We start from the raw sequence: 24,070 nt of genomic DNA, 5'->3' as shown, positions 1-24,070 counted from the left end.
AAGAGGTGGAGAGACCTTGGACCCTACTGCACTCTATGAGATTCCGCAGCACCAGCTCTCAGAGGAGAGCGGTACTCCTTGGGACTGCATTGAACAAAAAGGACACCATTATGAGCTGGGGATCATAAAGGAAGGACGTACTTCAGACGCACAGTCATCCATTCTCCCTATCAAGATGTCAGTGTAGAAGAGATCGTGGATTTACATGGGTGACCACATGAGGCAGTGATGGATAGCCTGGTGTTGGTTTAGTGGTTGGGGTGGTGGCTTGGGATCTTAGGGTCCTGAGTTCAAGCCCCGTTGGCTGCTGAATTAACACCAGGGAGTTGACTCAGCCTGTCATCCTTCTGAGGTTGGCGAAATGAGTGTCACTGTAGCAGTCAAAAGGCTTCACACGAAGGGAAGGGGTATCGATGGATTGATTAAATCTGGTTTGGTGTGGTGCAGGCATGATGGGCCGAATGGCCTCCTTCTGTGCTTTAATTCCTAGCAGATTCCTTGGCCTGGAAAGAATATCAAGACAACACCCAGTCATGGAAACCAGCTTGGAGATGTTTAGTCCAAGATGAGTCTTGACAGATTGAGAAGCCAAGGTTTTTGGGGGTTTTTTTGAATTGCACCTTTTAAAATTTTGTATGCAAGGGTTATGCCTGTTGTTGGCTTAATGGCTGGAGTGGTGGGCTTGGGATCCTAGGATCCTGAGTTCAAATCCCCCTTGGCTGTTGAATTAATACCAGGTGGGGTTGATTGCCTGTCATCCTTCTGAGGTCGGCAAAATGAGTGCCAGCTTGCTGGTATCCTGTGTCGGAGTGGCGACCGGTACGGGATTATGCCCAGTAGCCAAGGACACTGCTTTGGCAGCACCAACGCTCTGCACAGAGTATGATTCCAATGGATGGATGGATACAAGGTTTTATGTTCATGGAGGAGCTAAATGCCAAAGAGTAGCATGTTTACAGGTTATCAAAGAATATTGGGGAGAGAGGGTGGACATTATGGGTATGGTGGAGGGATGTTCATACACGAGGATGAAAGGAGAAATAACACAAAAATGAGGAGCAATGACCTGAGAGGAACAACATGGGAAATAATCAGCATGTGTAGAAGAGATTGTAGATTTACATGGGTGACTATATGAGGCAGTGATGGATAGCACATTAGAAAGACGGAAGTGAGAAAGACGAAACAACGGACACAGAGAGACTATACCACAATGGGGAGAATAAAGAGCTGAATGAGTCTAAATTGGCAACCTGCCTGGACTCTGGGAGAGTCAGCAGCTGAGGATTTTTTTGAGAAATACTGGTGACCTGGGGTAGCTTTTGGAGAGCATAAGTAGGGGAGGAAAGGAGGACCAAGGCCAGGTTGGACAGCCCACCAACTCACAGCTGATGGGAGAGTCAAGGTCCCCTGGAGTCAGCGTCAAATATAAAGATTCCATTGATGCGAACGGCCATGCTATTAATCAGCTCAAGAGGTGCAAGGAGGGAGGCAGGAGCACCAGCAGAGAATGGGGAGCCATACTCCATGGAGCTCCCTATGAAAGCCTTGTATATTGTGTTGAGCTCAGGATGGTCAGGAATAACTGAGCTCTACAGAGAATACCCAGACTGAGATTAGCTTTTGATGCCAATTTTGTGATGTGAACCTCCCATGATGGGTTATGGCAGATATTGAGGTGAAGGAGTACCAGGGACTACACATCTTCTTGTGGCTTTGTAAGCGTGTGAATTGGATAACTGCATTGCCAATCCTATCATCATCGCTCTGCATAAAAAGGTGCAAAAACTGATTCCTGCAAATACAGACCAATCAGCCTGCTCTAAATCATCAGCAAGGTCATTCAATCCATCATCATTTCAGACATTAAATTGTTCCTCTTCACCAATGGCCAGAGTTCGGACCATCAATTTGGAGTTAGACCAGGTCACTCAACGCTGGGCATGCTGTTTCTGCTTTCCCAACAATGGCTGGAGGTCCTAAATGCCAAACATGAGATCAGAGCCAACTCCCTAGATGTATCGTGAGATTTCAATATGGTCTGGAATCCTGCACTGCTCACAAAACTCTCTTCTTATGGTATCCAAAGCATTCTCCACTCATGGCTCATGGACTTCCTTTTCTGTTGCAGTCAACACGTGGCTCTTAGTGGAATTCTCTCATCCCCTCATCCCGTCCAGGCTGGAGTTCCTCAAGGCAGTGTTCTGGGCCCTGTTCTTTTCCTGGTTTTCATCAATGATCTCTCCGACTCTCTGGAAAATCCTCTTCATCTTTTTGCTGATGACTCCACCCTCTGCCGCACCATCTCTCGTCACTCTGATCGGCAGGCAGCAGCCTTTTCACTCTCTGCAGATCTGGATAAAATCACAAGCTGGTGAAACACTTGGAATATGCCTTTCAATCCTGACAAATCTCACACTCTCACCATGTCTCTCTGAAAGGACCACCCGGAACCTTCCCCCCCCCCTATCTACTTTCTCACCAATCTGCTTGAAGAAGTCCTTTCATTCAAGCTTTTGGGTCTCACTGTCTGCCATGATGTTTCCTAGGCAAAGCCACATCTTCAAGCTGGCCTCCAAAGCCAGTTTCCGACTGGGCATACTACGTCGTGCAAAGTCCTTCTTTAGCACACCTGAGCTTCTAACCACTTACAAAGCTTTCATCTACCGTCTGATAGAGTACCACTCTCCCCTCTGGTGTGGTGATCCTGCCTCATACAAAGCTTGACTTTATGCTGGGGAAACCAAGGCTTTTAGGATCATTGGTATCTCCCACGATGCAGCTGTCTTTAGGTCTCTCCGTCTCTCACCTGAGGCAGGTCGGTGGTCTTTCTGTCTTCTACTGTCTCCTCTACGACCTTGCCTCCCCCCCCACTCTGTTCGTGATCTGCCTCTCCCCCTATATTTCCTCAGGGCACTCAAGGTCCGCCAAAAAAACCCCTTCTGGTGAAACTGCCAAAATCATCAAGAATCACTGCTCACCTTCACTCTTTTATTCCTCTTATTTCCCACCTCTGGAACCAACTTCCACATTCTCATCAATGTCAATCCTCCCTCCAGGTCTTCAAAACACCTGTTTACCACCATCTCTTATCTTCCCACATCTAAAATCTTGATATTCTCTGTCGGGTCAATCCACCCCTAACCCACCTCATTCAAATCCCCTGTTTTCCTTCCTGAAAGTCCCTGTAGTACCATCTTGTTTACCCCGTGTACCTTACCCCATCCCTCTCCCTTCCACAGATCTCCTGTTGTCTCTGTTCCCCACTATTTTGTGCTTCCCTCTCCCACCCCTCTTGCCTCCTGCCTTGTTATATGTTCTGTGTATTAGCTCTTACACGAGCCTCGACTTGGTATGGAAAAAAAATCCTTGGGGGAGAGGTATTGTGAGAGCGTGTGATTTGCTGGCGTTTAATGTCATGTTCCACATAGCTGACTAGCGGCTTATCTTGTCCAGGTCTGAGGTCAATAGATTCAGCAGCAGTCTGCTTTTAATATGAGTGATATATATATATATATATATATATATATATATATATATATATCACTTTTTTTAGTGTGCAGTCATCATCAACATGGTATGGTCGGTTTTCAAGAGAAACAGGTAGAGCATTGATAGAGATCAAATGATGATAGAGCTGATGGGAGAGTCACAGCCCCTTGGAGTCAGCGTCCAATATAAAAATTCCATTGATGCGGAAGGCCATGCTTTTTATCAGCTCAGGAGGTGCAAGGAGGGAAGTGGGAGGCAGGAGCACCAGCATTAATGGGGAGGCATACTCCATGGAGCTCCCTATGAAAGCCTTGTATATTGTGTTGAGCTTGGGATGGCTCAGGAATAACTGAGCTCTACAGAGAATACCCAGACTGAGATTAGATTTTGATGCCAATTTTGTTATGGGAACCTCCCATGACAGGTTATGGCAGATATTGGGGTGAAGGAGTACCAGGGCCTACACATCTTCTTGTGGCTGTGTAAGCGCGTGAATTGGATAACAAGATTGCTAATCCTTTCATCATCGCTCTGCATAAGAAGGTGCAATGCTGGACATGCTGTTTCTGACCTGTGGAAGAGAGTTGAACAAAGGTTATGGCAGATATTAAGGTTATGGCAGATTCATTCTGTTACCTCTCTTCATTCTGTTACCTCTCACACCTAACTCTCTTCATTCTGTTACGTCATGGTCCATTCTATGGTTGAGCTAGCTCCTCCACCAGCCTCGACTTTGCATTTAAAAAAAAATGAAATATAAACATTGTTGAGTGTCGAGCGAGGAAAAACCATTGCACATGAACAAATTCCAGTAATACATAATTGCATTTCCAAGAATCTGGTACTCATTTTGCTGACCTCGGATGGATGACAGGTTGACTCAACCCACCCGGTGTTATGTAACGGAGCAACAGGGGCTTAAACTTAAGACCCTAACATCTTAAGCCAGCCACCTTAACCATTAAGCCAAGAGGGTGTGGTACAACTGAAACACAGTTCCTGAGGATTAGGGCACTTGTACCATCAGGACTGTTTGCGGAGGAGGTATCGAGTTGGGTCAGAAAGATTGTCCAGACAAGTGAATTGGAGGGTTTGCCAAACAGTCTTCATGGAAAGACAAGGTGAAGGTGTGCGCTTTGCATTGATTGTCGTGTTCCATTTGACAACTGTCTTATTATCTCCAAAGTGGCAGACAGCAATTCAGCTACAGTCGGCCATTCTCTTGGGTGAGGAACTGTCTAGAACATGGCAGAGTCATCTGCAGAGGTACAGAGGATTTTCAAGAAGCAGACGGGTCATTTATGTGATTAAAGATTTGGATGCATCTCAGGAGACTGTCTTAAGGGGCACGGGCCTCAAAGGATATCGTAAGAGAGAATGCCATCCGGACGAATTAAGCTTGCAATCTCGGAGGAAATCTGTGAACCCGTTACAGAGAGGTTCCTGGATTCCATTTGCAGATTTGTGGGTGAACAGGGTGGCTATCTTGCATCCCTTCATGTAAACATTGGAATCTTTATGTAAATTGACCTAAAACTCAGTGTTAGTTTTTCAATAAGCTGATCGAAAGAAATTGTTGAACGTCTGCATTGAGATCTTTATGGACAGTCGTGCTCAGGAAATCACTCCTCCTGGGAAGCAATAAGGTCTCGCACAGAATTGCTTTATTCCTGCTGGGTTATCATTACTAACCCCTAACACGGTCATTTACATTATATCATTCCTTAGTAAGCTCTTATAGGATTGTGTTATCCTTTTGGAAGCTCCCATGTTCATATGCTGATGATGCGAAATTGTCGTTTAGCTTTTCTAATCCTCTCTCAATATCAGAGGTACAAGATTTCTACAATAAATCCCAACATCTCCCCCTTTTATTCTCATTTTTTAAATCTTATATACCTCCTCTTCTCTTCTTTCTTTCACACCCACTTCTGATGCCTCTTTGTTGTTGTTCTTCCGACGCTTGTGATTATTTTGTGTGTCATCATGAGTGGGTCACATGAATTATACACGTGCACTGATTTATCTTCCATCTCGTCCTTCCTGCCCACAGTAACATGTCGAGACGCACATTGTTCTGGACATGGGACGTGTGTTGGTGACATATGCATTTGCAAAGCTGGCTGGACAGGCCCGCTTTGTGATGAGCCTAGCCCTGGCTGTGTGCAGTGCTCCGGACATGGCATCTACCTGCCTGAGACTGGTTCGTGCACATGTGAACCGAGTTATACTGGACGAGACTGTTCCCTTGGTAAGCGTGTTCAGGATTGTCACATTAGTCGAGAGTTTTTGGCTTTCGGATTTAAAAAAAAACAAAAACAAGATTCAGCAAATGATTCTCTGTCATTTTGCCAGAATCATGTGGACTGATGAATCCACAATATTAACAAGCAGAACCTTTTGGAATATTTTGTTGCAGAGCTGTGTGCTGAAGGTTGTGGGTTGCACGGTACATGCGTCATGGGTGCTTGTCACTGTGATGATGGCTGGAGTGGCACCTTATGTGAGCAGCGATCATGTGCTCCACCCTGCGAGGAACATGGCCGTTGCAATGATGGGCAATGCGAGTGTGATGAAGGCTGGAATGGAGACCACTGCAGTATTGGTGAGGCTGCTCTGCGGTGTCGTCCACCACTCGTAAAAAAATCGATAAAACTCGATGTGGTGACGCAAGAAGTAAAGTCGGTTGCTTTCGGCATCGATTTCCACAACATTCACGCAGATAGTTTATTTTAAAAGTTGATTGCTCTAATATTGCTAAATTGTGTGACCTTGATTGGTTGGAGAATATTTTCTTGTTGGAGTTCTTGTTTTAGTGTATTGTTGCATAAGAGGTATTAACATAATATTGTAGGAATCCATCTACATGTTTCAAAGGAAACAGCAAGAATAGATAGGAGTAAAAGTGAAAGGGTTAAAATGAGGTGAAGAAGTTTGAGAGAAGGAAGGAAAGTGGCACACCTGAACTCCTATCCACCTGCAAGGCCTTCATCTGTAGCTTGATGGAGAACTGTCCCCCACTCCCCCCCCTCCCTCCCCCCTCTGGGCTGGTGCCGCTGCCTCACAGCTTACTCAGCTTGACGCCGTGGATCATTTCAATATCCCATGATGAAGCTCAGTCTATGGGCCTATCACTCCCAGGTCGGTGGTCTCTCTCACTTCCATCACCTCCTTTCTTGTCTTAACCCTCTGCCGTTTCCGTGGTTTATCTCCCTCCTCTCTCCCCCTCCTCTGCCACATGCATTCGGTCCACCAGTAAACTCCCTCCTGGTGAAACTCACAAAATCCAGAATCACTGCTTTGCACCTCCACTCATTCATTCCTCTTTTTCCCACCTGCAGAACCAACTTCCACATTCCCATCAATGTCATTCCTCCCTCCAAGTCTTCAAGACAGCTCTTCACTGCTTCTCAGATCATCCAGCATCCAAAAACATGATCTTTTCTACCACCATCAACCCTCCCAAAATCGACCTCTTTACAAGTTTCCAGTTTTTCCTTCCTGAGAGTTTGCAGTTGTATCCATCTTGTACCCCATTCCCCACCCCACGCTTCCTCCCTTAACCCTCATCCTTCCCCATATCGCGTATTTCTCCAAGTCTCCCTCTATTTTGTCCCTCATTCCTGCTGTTGGTGTCCTACCTCTCTTCATTCTGTTCCCTTTGTTCTGTTACATCATCATCCATTCTATGGTCTAGCTCGTTCCTCCACGAGCCTCGACTTTGCATTAAAGAAAAGAAAGAAATACAAACATTGTTGAGTGTCAAGCGAAGAAAGACCATTGCACATGAACAAATTCCAGTAATATATTAACAAATTTCCACTCATCCTGGGGCTATACCAATTATCTGCTGAACGTTCACAAAAACCAACAAGCCTCCCCTCTCCTCTTCCCCTCACTTCACCCTGACCTTGCAACTTCTTTCTCAAACAAACAACGACCCTCCAGTGGTGCATGTCCGTTTCATACGTTCAACGCATTGAACTGCAATTCAGTGAAAGGTTTTGCATGATTCCGCACACAAGAAACTTACTTTGCACATTTACACTCATCACGTGTATCAAATGTCACAGCTTATGGCATTACAGCCACAGCATCTCAGCTCTCCCCTCTGACAGCAATTAAGCCTTTCCTGCCAGTAAGTCTTCATTATGTGAGCGCAAATCTGCTCCGGGCAATCACACATAATTAGTGCTTTTCGTATTTTTTTATTTTTTTTTTGACAAATCATTTTTATTAGCTTACCCCTCAGTTGCCCATTTAACCTGGGGGCATGTCTTGTTCTTTGCCCACTTGCTGCAGAATGTTTTTCTCTGCAACCACCACATAATACACTTCCATATTCCAGTCCCCCACACAGTCTCTCATGTTCTCCTGATGCAGGAACGTTCTCCTGCATCTCCAGAACCGTTGCACTAACTCTATAGTCTGACCAGATATATTCTGTATAATTCTCATTTTCTTTTTTTTTATTTTGGAGCACCTCCTCACTTGGTTGTGCATGTATATCGACCTCTTCGTCGCCATCATGCGGCACACTTATTGACTAATTCACATTCCGGGTTGAATATTGGTCACTAATTATATTTGTTTGACCCAGACTCGGTGCTGTGATGGTTGGAGTGTCCGCTTTGAGTCTGGGAGGTCAGTGGTTTGAACCCAGTCCGAGTCATGGGTAAATGCTCTGACTGTTTTCTACAACACTGTGCTGAAACAAAATATCGAACCTTTTTCTTACCTTCTTACCATATCGGGTTGACTTACGCAGTTCACCCATTCCAGCCAAGTCAAAACTGCTGCATGTTTCAGCGTAACTATGTGCACAGATGATTGAAAACATGCATCATGATGCTGCACATGGTCTAGCAATACTCCAGGCAACCAGCTTCCTGTCTTTCACTCTGGCTCAAAGCCTGGTGTTGGCTTTGCTGTTCGGGTGGTGGCTTGGGATCCTAGGGTGCTGAGTTTTGAGCCCTGTTGGCCGCTGAATTAACACCTGTCATCAGCCTGTCATCCTTCCGAGGTCGGCGAAATGAGCACCGGTGTGTACTGGTAATTGGAGCACTGCATCAGCGGCATAGCCATGCCCCTGACCAATGATGCAACCAGCAGCAAAAAAGGCAGCACACGATGGGAAATCTGGCTCAGAGTGTCGTGTCTGTCAAACATTGTCGTGTCAAAGTGTCGTACAAGTCCAAAGACTTTTTCAGATTTCTAAAATCTCTTATCCCTATCATCCTAATCATCTATAATCTATATAATGTGTATCTCTATAATCTTTTGAACCTTTATCGTTATAATCTCTTTAACCTTTATCTTTATAATCTCTATAATCTCTCTCACTATCTCTATAATCTCAATCATCTCTCTTCATCTCCACCATCTGACATCTGAACACACCTATCATCTCTACTCTTTGCCTGTCCAGTATCCTCAAGGCTATCCTGATCGACTGCAGCCTGGACTTGAAGTTAGTCAGCATGTGTGTTCACTTGGGTGGCAACAAAATTGATCTTCCTCCTGACCTCCAAAACCTTGAGCTGCAGTGACATTTTAACCAATCGAGTCACTTGTCATCTGAGAATGATGCAGTTGTAGCACACTGTGCAGGAGCCCGGTCTTGATCTTAAGAGCTCATCCATCCACACACATGATTATTGCACACATCCAGGCAATTATTCGTGAGAATGAGCATGAACCAAGAGGTGAGGGACCCACTTGGATTCAACAATCTGTTGAGGCAGGTGCCTCAATTGCTGATAACAGCTCTGGATGTGCCCAACTCTCTGATAGTGTAATGTGCATAATCATCAGGATTCCATTATCAGACCCCTCCACTAAACCACAATTATAAGGCTGTCCCTCTCCACCATCATATCACACTTGATCATGCACCAACTCTTTCATCACATGTTCATCCATGCCTTGCCGCCATTTCCTAAAGGTGAAGAATGCGGCATAATATCTAGGGGAGAAATAGGAAGATGGCAGAGTACAGTGAGATGGGGAGTAAAAAAAAAAGACGAAGTTGGGAGAATACAGGAGTAAAGGGGATGTAGGAGACATGGGCAAAACGTTCTGCCATTTTTGCAGAAAACATACATCTGCTCTTTAACGTTATTCGAGGGTATAACGATATTCCCTCTCAATGCCATATTTAATACATACAGTGGGAAGCCTGGTGTTTGCTCAGTGGTGAGGGTGCCTGGCTTGGGATCTTAGGGTCATGAGTTTGAGCCCTGTTGGCTGCTGAATTAACACCAGGTGGGGTTGACTCAGCCTGTCGTCCTTCTGGGGTTGGTGAAATGAGTACCGGTGTACTGGCATCGGGGCACAGCATCAGCAGCATAGTTGTGCCCCACCGAAATGATAGCTACCTGGCAGCCGTGCTGCCGTGTGCAAGAACAAGAAGAATACATACAGTACTTGTAAATTGTGCTTCCCTGGGAATAAATATTTAGGAACCACCCAATGATGTCCTATGGAGATCTCACTTGGTTTATTGAGTGTTTAATTTTCTCTGAACGAACTTTAATCAAAAAATTTTTTTTCATAAAGGTAAAACAGATTTTATGATCATCTCCGCGCCACCAAAGGTGGACGGAAGTTATGTTTTCAACCCTGTCTGTCTGTTTGTCTGTGAGCAGGATATGTCAAAAAGTTGTGAACAAATACGGACAAAACTAGCTGGACAAGTTGAGTGTGTGACGAGGACAAATTGATAAGATTTTGGTGAAGATCCGAATGCAGATTCGGCCTATCAGTGGGATACAAAATGTAAACTGTTCAGCCCAACGGAGGTTTGTGCTCGATGAGTGCCGTTCCAGTTCAATTCAAATTTTCATTTTTTACTTTCAATATTGTACTGGTGAAAGAGAGAAAGAAATGCTTCACTACCATCCTAAGTCAATGGTTTCGCATTCATTGACCAATTTAAATGAAATTTAAAATAAATCTGAAAGCAACCGTTTTTTTGGATGCAAAGTCGAGGCTCGTGGAAGAACTAGAACACAGAACAGACCACAGAATAACAAGAATATAGTGGAAAGGGGGAAACAGGGTCCATTGGAAGAAGAATGAAATCGAGGGAAGAGAGAGGACGCAGGAAGTGATCAAGCTTGGATGCAAGCTCATGCAAACACAGGAAGAAAAGGAGATGAGCTGGTGATGAAACAGAAATAGAACAAACTGGAGAGTTCATAGAATACCTTACCCCACGCAGTGTTTAAGTTTATAATTAATTTGAAGTAAAATAATGATTTTAAAGGTCGTAGGAAAAAATCCAGAAGTTTTAGCACCGTTGAAGCAGTTTTATACAAAACCTTATTTTTTAATATGTCCTAGTACTGCAAAACTGGGTTTTTGGAAATGATATGAAGGCAATTTGTATTCTATAGTGTTCAAATATATCATTGAATTTAAATAAAATAAAGACTTTAAAGGTTGAAGAAAACAAAATTCCGGAAGTTTACCGCCATTGATGCAGTGGCTGGAACACCACCATATCTAATACGTTACAATAGTTATTTGTGCCTGGTGTTTGTGTCCTTTATGATTCAGAGACAAATCAGAGACAAATTCAGAGACAAAGTACTACTAATCTACAGGTTTGTTTTCCGATTCATGTTAAAAATAAAACATTCAGTTGAAATGAAGTTGTTCCTCGATCATAAACTAATGTTTGTAGATGGACGGACAGACAGAAGTGAACCAGTTGCTTAACCTCGCTTTTCACTTCATGTGCGTAGGGTAAAATGAAAAAGAGGGTAGGGGGGAAAAACTCAACAAGAGCGAGAATGACTCTGCAATACGTGTCCCTCTATCGGTCCCGATGAATGTTCGGGAGATAAAAATCTGTTTGCGTTTAATGCACGCTCAAGTCAAAACTGGAAACAAAATGAAGAAGAAGAAACTCAAATGCAGAGATAAAAAAAAAGTTTGCGTTTAATGCACGCTTCAGCATATTCAGCAAAATGCTTAAGCTACTCTACTCAGATGTCCATCATGCATTTTTGTGTTCCAGATACATCAACCTAACAGAAAATCACAACAAACCTTGGTCCCTCAAGATGGTACCAATTGGCCAGAAATGGCCCTCCAGCTCATGGACAGATATTTCTACAGAAGAAAATGTGAAATTTCAAAAGCATTAAACTTATCTTTTTCTACTGTTTGGAGAATTATATTGAGCGAACAAAAGATTGAGGAATGTGCCAAAATTAACCAGCTTCATTGAGCTCTGTGACTTAATGCATTCTCTGCTTGATGTCATGCCTTGTCCCCCAGAGGGACTGCTTATCCATAGCGTCTGCCATATCTGTGTCTATATTTTCAGAGATTTGGTGAGGTGCTTTTCAAGACATCATAACAAATCCGGTGAAAAATGGACATTTTAAAATTAAGTTATATAACGTTTCTGCGGACCGCGAACCAATGAACCACGTGATGCATGCACAGACGAGCAGGTAACGTGGTGGATTACTTGCAATATTTATTTCACGGGCGATTAAACTTTGCGATGTCTCCAGGGTTCTTCTACATTAAACTGCAACTCCTTTGTGGACAAAGTCATTATTTGAACGAATTCATTTAATTTTTTTTAACTGCTGCGGGCGTGGTGAAGACCAGCGTTAAAGTTAAAGGGATCCTTTATGGTATGCAGCCACAGCCTGGCCCGCCGTTCCTCATCAACCATTTCATTGGAGTGCTTGCTTGAGTGCTAAAGCTACTTGCCGAGCACCCTTTAGTAGATCGTGGTACCGCGCACCCTACGTCATTCTGAGCGAATCGTTCACTCACTGCGGACGCTTTTGCTGCACCATGCTCTATTCAGAGCGAGTGATTCGTGCTCTGTCATCCTGAGTGAGTGGTTCATGCTCCGTCATCCTGAGCGAGTGGATCCTGCTCCTTCATCCTGAGCGAGTGATTCATGCTTCGTCATCCTGAATGAGTGGTTCGTGCACCGTCATCCTGAGTGAGTGGTTCGTGCTCCGTCATTCTGAGCGAGTGGTTCGTGTTCCGTCATTCTTAACCAGTGGTTCATGCTCCGTCATTCTGAGTGAGTTGTGAAATAACACCCGATTTCTGAGCTATTTGGCGTATTAATGTGTTACCGAGCCAAATTATTTTTCCACCCATCACACAGTTCTTTTTATAGATGAATGTTTTCAACATATCCCTGAAACGTCGAAACACATGCAATGTTCTTTTTCGGTGAAAGCTTCTCAAGGTTTTTGTGTTGTATACAGTACGTACTGTCGTCAGTAATCGCACTGACTCCAACGTGCTGATTCCCAAAAAATGACCAATAACGGCCAAGCACTAATGTGTGTGTGTGTTTTGTTCTTAAAGCATAAACATATTTTCTCTGCTAACTCCCCAACCCCTATATGTATATATATATATATATATATATATATATATATATATATATATATATATATATATATATATATATATATATATATATCTCTCTCTCTCTCTCTCTCTCTCTCTCTCTCTCTCTCTCTCTCTCTCTCTCTCTCTCTCTCTCTCTCTCTCTCTCTCTCTCTCTCTCTCTCTCTCTCTCTCTCTCTCTCTCTCTCTCTCTCTCACTGACTCTGGACATATCCGGATGGTGGTTATGTCAATATGTTGTTTGTCTCCGACATGTCCGAGCGGTGTTTGTCTCCGGATGCGTCGGTGTGGTGTTTGTCTCCAGACGCGTTGGGGTGTTGTTGGTGTCCGGACATGTCGCAGCGGTGTCTGTCTCTGGACAGCTTGGCTCTGGACACGTCCAGGTGGTGTTTGTCTCTGAACATGTCCGGGCGGACGGTATTTATGTCCAGATGGGAGTTTGTGTCCGGACAAAAGTTTGTCTCTGTACATGTCTGGATGGGAGTTTGTCTTCGGACCTATGTGGACAGGAGTTTGTCTCCGGATGTGTCCGATCAGTGTTTGTCTCCAGACGGCTTTGCTCCGGATGCGTCCGGCGGGTTTTGTCTCCGGACGTGTCTGGGCGGTGTTTGTCTCTGGGCCGTATTTATTGTATGACTGGAGAAAATGGATTTCAGACAATATTTTGTTTCCATCTTCACTGTTATTCAATACAGAATCATTTTGATGAAACAGCACGAATCATAATTAACACTCCACCGCACGTCTGCCTTCCCTTCCTCTCACCTCACAGTCTTCCCTTCCCCCACCCCTCCTCACTTCCACACCCCTCCTTGCTCCCACACACCTCGCTCCCACACCCCTCCTTGCTCCCCCTCCCTCCTCTCACTTTTCCCCCCCACCTCTTCACTATTCCCCCTCTCTCTCCCCTCCCCTCTCTTTTTCTCTCCCCCCCCCCCACCTCCGAGTATTCCCGCCACCGAAGCGATGAGTGGTATTTGCTAGTATATAATATATTGTGATGTCCAGGATAATTCAATTGCATTGGGCCACGGTCTAACATGCAGGCCTGAGGCCTGCCGATCTGTGCTGCTTCATGCAATGGCGGCGCATGATTTTTTTGGGGTGGATTTAGGCCAGCTGTCCAGCCAATGGTGTGTCACAGTCTGTGGAGTCAGGGCAGCTGAACACTGACCCATGTGTTATATGTGACCTTTTCTAAGTTTAAAAAGGGCATAACTCTATGAAAAATTTACAAAATGCCCTGAAACTCGAACTTGTGTAACTTATAATAAAGCCATGTACCAAGTTTCAGTTGAATATGTTAAAGGGTATTGGAAACAAAGTCTGAAAAGAAAAAGCACAGGTACGTCAGACGGACATACGGAGAGAAAACCTATGGTCGCCTCTGGTGAAGCTGGTAGGGGACTAATAACCTGGAAAGGAAGGTAGGTATGCTTGATTATTAATGAGGATGCAAAAGATCATGAGCATGAATGGTGGATGACCTGAGTTGGTCCTCTTGAAGCACTGGAAGGAATAATTGGACTGAACAGACTGAGGAAGTTGGTTTCTCAGCTGATAGAAAAGAGGAACAAATGAGTGGAGATGAGCAGAGAGCCTGGATTTTGGGTGTTTCACCAGAAGGAGTTTTTTTTTTTTCATGACAAACATTTTTTAATTAATCAATGTTTCGGCAGCAGGTGTCTTTATTTTGTGAATGTAAAACGAAAAACATTTGTCCAACACAATTATGGGGATTAAAAAGAAACACAATGTGACATCAAGCCTCATCCGTTACCTAATTGACAAATGGACTTTGGCAAACATGAGTAAAGACGAAACAAAAATGTATACTTTCTTCTGTTGTATTGAGGTGCTTTTTGCATTGTTGTTATGCTCTGTGAACTGAATGTAGCTCATTCTTATTAAGTTTACAAATCAATTTGCCGCAAAGACCACGAATCTTTTTAACCTTTTCAACAACTGTTCATTCTATGGACAGAAATACTCATGGAAGCCGAGTTTTGACCTTTGAAACCCCCCGAACCATGTCTCAATAAGACTTGACTTGCGACCAGGAATTCCAACTGACATTAAGCTTCCATTCCACCGCATTTGGTAGTTTGACCTCATTATTCCTTAAAAAGGTCTATTTATGACATCTTAGCTGATACAACGGATGCGAGCACACCACATAAAGGCATGCCACCCGCAGGAAAGCATTGCTTTACCGATGAAGGCATTATGAGTTTATAAATTTTCAAATTGAAAACGAACACCACATTAAATGTCTCCACCTGTTTGTTTTACCCATTTTGTGCTGGAATTGATTCAAACATGTTCAGCGGTTTCTGTACTTTCATGCCAGCACTCGGAATAGTCAATCATAATGCATTATCCATTTTGTCACTTGATGAAATAATTCAGGCCTTGATCTTAAGACCAGTGCACTCAAAGTAATCCGATGAAAAGCAAACCATTGGAGTGTGAAAAACTACATCCTTCAATCATGTAGTCGGCTTGCTCATCATCAGGCGGCAGCGGCTGAATGATTGCGCCTGTGAGTTAATATACGAGATCGTACGTGAAGATCTTGTGTAATATTACAGTGTTAGCTTCAGTTCTTAATTAATAAGTGTGATTTTTCACAAGATCCTCGCTGTCTAAAATTTTATCATACCAGAATATGAGACCATAGTAGGTGCACTTTTATACCGTTTGTGTGCGGTAAGAAGGTTCCAGAATCGGAATTGCACAAATAGTTTCACGATTAACGACTCGTCACATCTCCCTTCAATCAAACTAGCCATGACGGTATTGCAAGTTCAATATTCCAACTCAGCTGGTGACTGCCTAATTAACCCCCTGTCCCATTAACAGAGGACAGTGTCATCAGAATGTGTTATTCGGTTGAATCTTTTACGCAGGCACATTGATAAAAATGCGATGATGTTGTTGTTTTGGTGATGTTAGAGGGCTGTCCCAGCCAGTGCACCGGTCGAGGCTCATGCGAGCTGGACAACGGTCTATGGCGTTGCGGCTGCCATGTTGGTTGGAGAGGGTCCAGTTGCAGCATTGCCGTGGAGATGGCCTGCGAGGATGGAAAGGACAATGATCGAGGTAGATGTTTCAAGCAAAGAATGCACTGAATCGTATATTTCAGAGAGCTATCAAGGCTGATGAAAACTTTGACAATGCTCTGAGGGACTCTTCCAGCTTTTTCAGCTTCGTGTCTTATTCCATTTCACAGAATGATGTTTCTAGTTTCTGTGCAATGCATTTCTCGTGTGTTTTGTGAGCCTTTCAATATCCAGTGTTTTAATTTCAAACGGACAACCGAGCTCCTCCCTTGCACTTCCTCCTTTTATTGTGGTAATTATAACTCTGTGTATTTTTATTTTTTTTGATATGATGCCATGAGCTTACGAAAGAACACTTCCTGGAATTGGTTATTTTAACCACGTAACGCGTTGTTGTCTCCGACCACATTTCTCCAGTGTCTCATTGCTCTTGAAGGAGTGTAGCTTGTACATCCTGTATATCACGTAGAAGACAAGGATATTTGGAGACGATAGTCAAGTCAGCATAGTATTTGGATTTTTAACCTGTGATCCCAATATCATGAGCGATGTGCTCAGGTGAGAACACAGAATAGGCTAACACACTTTATTTTTGGTTTGAAATAATTTTCACAATGGAGCATTCAGCTGTACTGCAGAAACATGTCAAGTGGTCTGGACTCATGTTCGCTTTATAGCGGCTGCTGTATGACCTTCATTTACACCCTTTTAAATGCGGATTCAGCATGAACCGCATGATCCTCCAGGTCAATGTTGATAATAATCTCAGTTATTACTCTCATCAATTATGTCTAACCTTTAGGATTGCACATATACATGCACTTTTGTAGATATATGGGAAATGGTCTCGAGAATTACGGAAGCTGCAGGTTTGAGTATTCTTTCTTGATTGCAGATGGCCTGTTTGATTGCATCGATCCAGACTGCTGTGTGCAGCTTGCCTGCAAGGCAGATGCTTTGTGCAGACGATCTCCCGACCCACGGGATGTCTTGCCACTAATCTTGGCACCAGCTGGACAGCGTCTCGCAACACGCCCGGTGCATTCTTTCTACACAAAGTTCAAGTTCCTCGTTGGCACAGTGCACATAATTCCTGGAGAGAATCCCTTTGACAGCCGGTATGTAAAGTAGGTGGTACAGCTATTTGTTGCAGCTACAATTTGGCAACAATGTAGCACAATTGGTTTGTGTGACTGAACAGCACACCGATAAGTTGTGCAAGAGAGACGTACCTTAATTCTGCAATTTATTTGATTTCTACTTTTTTTAATCTCAGAATTGGTCAACAAAAAAATGGAGTCACTGAAGTACATCGATATCTTTTTCCAGAGGACCTGGGTTGGATTCCTGGTTTGGGCATGTAATTTTTCATGTATATGTATAATGTATATATATATATATATATATATATATGAAGACCACGAGGGGAAAACCAGAGATGTCACTTTTTATAAATTTCAGGGTTATTGCACCTGCCAATAGTTAGCAACATAAGGTTTCCTCTCACAATATTACTTTAACAAATAACCAGGGGTGTCACATAATTTATATGGTATAAAGTTTAGCCGTGCAATGAAAAAACAAGTGTTGTCAAAGCTGAACAAGTAGAAACCCAGAGTTGTCAATACTTTACTCCTGGTTATCTCCCTTTCATTCATGTTAACTGTTCCACCATAATATTCAGAGTTGAGAAACTAAAAAATGAAAGGTTGTAAAACTTTCACAGCATAAACTCTGAGCACTACAATTCACTATTTGGTGATATCATGGGCTCTGTAGTTGGTGCATATCGTGGTTCAAGCCTGGTTAAACCTTTATTGTGACTTTTATGGGACCCACGCCGTGGCTTAATGGTTAGCGCGTCTGAGTACCCATCCTCATTCGATGTACCCACCGCCCAATCAACCTGCTTAGGTATATGAGGGAGTCACATGAGGTGACTTCGGCTATTGCGGGGGTGGTTTATCCTTGGTTTCCTCCCGGTTTTCCATCATATTAAGTAGTACAGAGTAAGAAATGGAGAATCCGTCGTCATATAAGCGAAATACCCTTGAGTATGGCATTGAACACCAATCAAACAAAAAAACAATGACCGTTTAATGTTGAAAAAAATAATCTGTGATCACCGAAGTCATGTAATGTATGCTAATAACCAACAAGCATGAATTTTCTCCACATCCTGGGTTAAAATTGCATGGCAATTATTAAACAAGGGAATAACCAGTGATGTCAGTTTGCAACATTGATTCGTTCTTTGCTCTTAAATTAAATAACACAGAAGCTTGGCAAATGCTCCATGCTTAATTTGATCAGCCAATGATCACTCTTCCTTTTACTGGAAAATAAATCGATATGACAGTTATTAAACAGTCCACCAAAGTCTTGAAACTTTGTTTTTCAGTTTCTTCAAAATTGACTTATCCTGACATCTCTGGTTTTCCCCTTGTGGTCTTTATATATATATATATATATATATATATATATATATATATATATATATATATATATATATATATATATATATATATATATATATATATATGCACACGCACACGCACACGCACAGTATATGTAAAGATGATAGCAGCCAAATTTTGTCCCCTGAACCTCAGACTTTGTCTCCACGAAGTTAGGCACGCACGCATGCACATCGATGATGCGGAAACAAAATCTGACATGCTGCTGGTCATCATGGTCAGATGTTATGCTCATCTATCTATAATTCCAGCTGTGTGTGTGTGTGTGTGTGTGTGTGTGTGTGTGTGTGTGTGTGTGTGTGTGTGTGTGTGTGTGTGTGTGTGTGTGTGTGTGTGTGTGTGTGTGTGAGTGAGAGACCGCTGTTTCTCGACAACCACTGCTCCGATCTAATTGAAACTTTCTAGGTATATTGCTGGGGACCTGAGGATGTGCCTTTTCAAGGTTTGATATTAATTGGACAAGTGCCTCCCAAGTTATGGCCATTTATTTACCAAACCAATGACAAGACACGTTGCGTGGCCGATGGGGGAAGGGAAGCTCAGCCGCACTCCCCATTACGGGTTACAACATACGGGCTTCCGGCGAGTGATGACTTCGTGTATTCTAATAATTTATCGATTTCTTATGCGCATTTATAGATAAACACAATGCCCCAAGTTATGATCGTTTTCATATTAGACGGTGCATAAATTTCGGTAACATCAGAGTGAGCTGGTGTGTTCCGAACCAGGAAGTAATTTTTTTTCTCTCTTCTTTTCTCTTTTTGTTTTTCCTTGCAATGACATTGCGAAAAGGCAAAATACGTTGGCGCTAATTGAATATTTGGGCATTAAAACTAAATTGCGAATAATCGTAACTGCGAACAATATGCGAACTTCCGGGCCACGCACGTATGGGCACGCGAGAGCGAAGAAACGGCCTGTGTGGTTGTTTTTTCTTGCTCGCGGTTTGGATATTTTTTTTTTTTTTTTTTTTTTTTTTTTTTTTTACGGGCACGTACTTGTGTAACGAATTCCTAACAATTCTGGCACTGATTGGTCACAAGCCAGGGATGCTGTGAGTTGTGAAACTTTCTGTCTACAACCGATTCCAAAGGTGCAGCAACTGGATATGGTTGTCCTGCCGATGTGACGTCACTGGTGGTCGCCCAGAACATGGACGGTCTCTGACGTTGCCTGTTTATTGATAACATTTCCAGTTACTGTGTGATGTTCTAATGAACACCGAAACGCTTAGCCACAACGTTTGTGGCATTCCTGTCTCAAGCATGCCAACAGCACGTAAACGTTCACTTTCAGAAAGGCGTGCCATCATGTTTACGAAATTTAGACGTCAATAAAAATGTTTTTCACATCTGGGATGGTTCACCGAATCATGCTGCGTTGTAATTTGCTCAGTACCACGTGTAGCATTGTCATGTGACTCGGTACACGCGCATGGCAATTTGTGCGTGCAGTGCACAGTGTGCACGTGCAAGTTCCGGAAATGCACGGGTAAACTGGGGAACATGTCAAAGCACATGCTGGCTGACCATTATATTACGTACTCGGGGGCAGGCAGTGTCATTTTGTGTAATTTTTGTGGTACACAGAAACCTTTCTCCGTTAGTATACACTGTTGGACAACACTATTTACAGGGGATATGTTCTTAAAATGCCACGAATGTTAGGCTTTTGTTTTGTTCTTTTTACACATGGTCCGTGCTTGTGCAAGAGTGATTACACAGAAGAAATCAGGACACAACAAAATAAAGGGAACAGCAGTTGAAAGGGGAAACACCAACAACAGGGTGGAGGGAGAAAATAGACGGAGATGGACAAACAAGGGATGTAGGTAATGATGAGTGTTAAGGGAAAACGTAAAGGGTGGACAATATGGATACATCAGCAAAATTGTTGTTTGATCAGTTTGTGATTTCGTCTTGGTCTGAGGAGAGGGAAGAGACTGCTGCTTGTTTGTCAGAAGGATGAGTGATGTCACGGCAGAGAGTGGAGTCATCGGCAAAGAGATGGAGAGGATTTTCCAGTCAGTGAGATCATTGATGAAGATTAGGAATAATATGGGGCTCAGAACACTGCCTTGGGGTACTCGAGCATTGACAGGGAGAGGAGATGAAAGGGTTCCGTTGAGAGCCACAAGTTGTCTATGAGAGTGGAGGAAGTCAAAAATCCAAGAGTGGAGTTGGCCTTGGATGCCATAGGCAGACGGTTTGGAGAGCAAGGTGCCAGACTGTATCAAAATCTCGAGATATGTCCAGAGAGATGGCCCTGATCTCATGTCTGATATGGAGGGCCTCCACCATAGTTGGGAAAGTAGAAGCAGTTTGTCCGAGGTAGAGTGACCAGGTCTGAATCTGAATTGATGATCTGAGATGAGGTTGTTGGAAGAGAAAAGGGATGATTTTATGTCAACTGTGGTGATGGGTTCCACGACCTTGCTGACAGGGACTGGAAGTACAGTAAGCTAATCGGGTTGTAAAGGGGGTCCGTTTTTGCACCTTTTTATAGTAATGCCATGATATTGGCCGATTTCCAATTTCCCAGGTGGATAAAGGAGACCAGTCCTAAAATAAATAATAAACCATGAATACGCAAAGTGTGAACGTCGAAGCAGATCACACTTTATGACCAGCGAATGGCGGTGTCCATCAGTATATATATATATATACTGTTACGGCTGTGGAAATTCACATTACACCATGAAGGGCCCGTAGGTGAGATATCTCTAAGTACATGTGTAGCTAGCCCCAAACCCGTTGTATAGAGGGAATTTATGTGATTCATCCGGGCTGCGACGCTTTGAGATAGCCGTTTTTCTGTTCTATCTTTATTTTGAACCAACCACATCTCAACCGCCATCACACAACAACCACCACGCCAGCCATCGTCACCAACTGCAACCACGCTCCAACCCTCGGACAACAACAACAATGCCAACAGCCATGACCTTTACCTTCACAACTCAATCCCACATCATCGCATCACCGCCATTCCCAAACGGCACCACAACCATCAAACCACCACCGAAAACCCTCCACCACCTTCACCTCTCTCCTTCTATGTCCATTCCCGCACCACCTGTAAACACTGAGCGTCGGGCTGTCTCGGGCCCGTTCGGCGATTGGTGCCGAACGCACCGAGCCGTGAGCGCAAATAGCAGCCTTTCCGAGGGAGAATTCGGATCAAGAACGCTACACGCCCACTTCCCCTCCGTCCAATTAGCAAGTGCGGAGCGGCTTGGCCCCGCCTCCAGGCGCGTCTGTGTGAAATCGATATATGCAAATTCTAGGATCAGGGGAGATTCACGCCCCCTTTCCTCCGACCAATGGGCGAGCGTGGCTCCGCCCCCGAGGTCATCCTGATCCGGATATTTGCATATTAACTGCTCCTGCCAGCCTATAAGAAGGCGAGCGCAAGGCGAATGAAGTCAGTCGAGTCGGGTGGAGAGTGAGTTGAGTTGGGTAGAGAGTGAGTCGAGTCAGGTGGCGAAGTGAGTCGAGTCAGGTGGCGAAGTGAGTCGAGTCGGGTGGCGAAGTGAGTGGAGTTGGGTGGCGAAGTGATCGGTGTGTCTTCGAGTTGGGTTCTGGAGTCGGCTGAGAAGAGTTGCGGGAAGAGGCAAAGGAGCTCGGGTCCGAGGCGAGAAGGACGGCGGTCGGCGACGAGGCCGCGGTGTGGGATCGCTCGTCGCGGGACCCAAACCAGCCAGCCATTCTCCTCCCCCAGGGCATCAACAATTCCCCCTTTCCCCCGCGCTGAGATAGTGCAAAAAGGGGCCCCGTTCCCACCCCACTCCAAATGTCGTGCCAACGAAACCCGCCAAGGAGCACGGAGTCGGGGCACAGCCACGCGGCCACATCTGCGGCTCATCCGCCAACGCGTCATGAGGACGCAGGTAGGACCCCCCCCGGTCTCGCGGGCCTGGCCGCTCCTCCAGGTCACGCGCACAATTGGCCTACAGGCCTGTCTGCCCCCTTGTCTATGAGGGTGGCTTCTTTCCTTTGCTTTTAAGTAAATGTGTGTTGGCGCCGTCTGTAAAGTAGAACTGTATAAGTGTTGCCGTGTGTGCGCGTAGTCGGTAGTAACTCTGCGTCATTGTTGCTTTTGTTTTGGTTGCTATATGTGCATTTTGACTGTTTGGCTGTATATGTGTGCTTTCTGTGTGCCGGGAAATAAATGTGCTTTGTGTGAACTGTTTTCCCGTTTCGCTTCGTCTTTTCTTTATTGACCCTCCATCCTGCTTCACGTAAAGGGTTCGTAGTGGGCTTAATACGCCTGGTAATTAATCGGAACCGTTGAGGCTGACGATAACACCGCTCGGTTATCACTGTAGCACGGAATGGACCGCTTAAGCGGTTCGTGTCCTGAGTTGACCTGCGGCGAGGTACGATCGCCCGGTTTACCATCAGCGTGGGTACTTATGTAAGTCGAGTTTGGCGAACAACCCTATCCTACGCGGGTGGCCGATTGGCCCGATTGTGGTGAGGTCGAAAGGCCCACCCGTGACTGGCTCTGGGCGATAGTTCCCGGAGGGTCACGACTGAATTGTTTGTTCGGTGGGCGACGCGGTTGCGATTCGAGTGATGTGGCCATCCGCACGCCGGCGGGTGCGAATTCGCAACAATACCATGGCCGGCAAAAGTATTCACCCCTCCAAAGTTTTCACATTTTGATGCCACTTGAGCTTATTTCATGATGCTTTCAAATCAAACTTGATAGAAGAGTTTCACAAACGACTCCAAAGTGATAAAGCCAAAAAAAAATGCAGATAAAGCACGAATAAGTCAGATTAACAGAGAAAATCAGGTGATTCTTTGATGCAAAAGTATTCAAACTCTTTGGCTAATTTATCCGAAATCAATTCAGGAGAAAATTATTTGTTTGAAAGGAAATAAGTGTAATAGTTTTCACCTGTATCTCATCAGTTGTTTAACTTAAAAATCAAACTGCTTCACTCATCCAAGGAGTTTTCAGGTGCAACTCACTTGGTCAATCAACAAGGCAAACATGAAGACCAAGGAGCTTTCCAAAGAAGTCAGACTCAAAGTGGTGGAGATGCAGCATTCAGGAGAGGGTTATAGGAAGATTTCAAATTCACTCATTATCCCTTTGAGTACAGTGAAATCCAACATTAAGAAGTGAAAGATGTATCATACCACCCAGACTCTATCAATATCAGGTCACCCATCCAAACTCAGCAGCCGGGCAAGCAGGAAATTGATTCGGGATGTCACTGTACATCAAACAATGACAAGGCTCGATGTCTGGGATGGGGGTCAGTGTTCATCAATCAGAACTATTACGTTCCCTTTACAAAGCTGGCCTCTCTGGACAGGTGGCAAGAAAGAAGCAATTACTGAAAAAGACGCATCTAAAAGCTCTTCTGGAGTTTGTGAAAAAGCTTCTTAATGATACTACAGGCATGTGAAAAAAAGTTTTGTGGTCAGACAAGACAAACATTAAACTTTTTGGTTTAAATTCAAAGTGTTGGGCTGGCACATCCCTAATACTGTACATCACCCAGTCAACACCATCCCTACTGTGAAGCATGGTGGTGGCAGTATCATGTTATGGGGCTGCTTTTCATCAGCAGGGATGAGCAAGCTTGTCAGGACAGAAGGGAGAATGGACGGTGAAAAGTACAGT

General features: G+C 44.2%; 1 protein-coding gene across 12 annotated transcripts in view; it reads left to right on the top strand.

Annotated features, from left to right (window-relative positions):
* Positions 1-24,070, top strand: part of LOC147017666 (teneurin-3-like) — a 420,926-nt gene that overhangs the window by 304,386 nt on the left and 92,470 nt on the right. For all 12 annotated transcript variants that reach the window (XM_085847416.1, XM_085847409.1, XM_085847415.1 and 9 more), the window contains 4 exons: positions 5,546-5,743; positions 5,912-6,097; positions 15,844-15,990; positions 16,846-17,068. In XM_085847416.1, the coding sequence (XP_085703542.1) occupies positions 5,546-5,743; positions 5,912-6,097; positions 15,844-15,990; positions 16,846-17,068 (754 nt within the window). The remainder of the gene's footprint in view (positions 1-5,545; positions 5,744-5,911; positions 6,098-15,843; positions 15,991-16,845; positions 17,069-24,070) is intronic.

This window comes from Eptatretus burgeri, chromosome 11 (assembly GCF_056783735.1).
Source record: "Eptatretus burgeri isolate ZD-2024b chromosome 11, Ebu_testis_v1, whole genome shotgun sequence".
In the NCBI taxonomy this organism is placed as follows: Eukaryota; Metazoa; Chordata; class Myxini; order Myxiniformes; family Myxinidae; genus Eptatretus; species Eptatretus burgeri.
The sequence above is the reverse complement of the archived record's forward strand: the minus strand, read 5'-3'. Positions and strand labels throughout refer to the sequence as shown.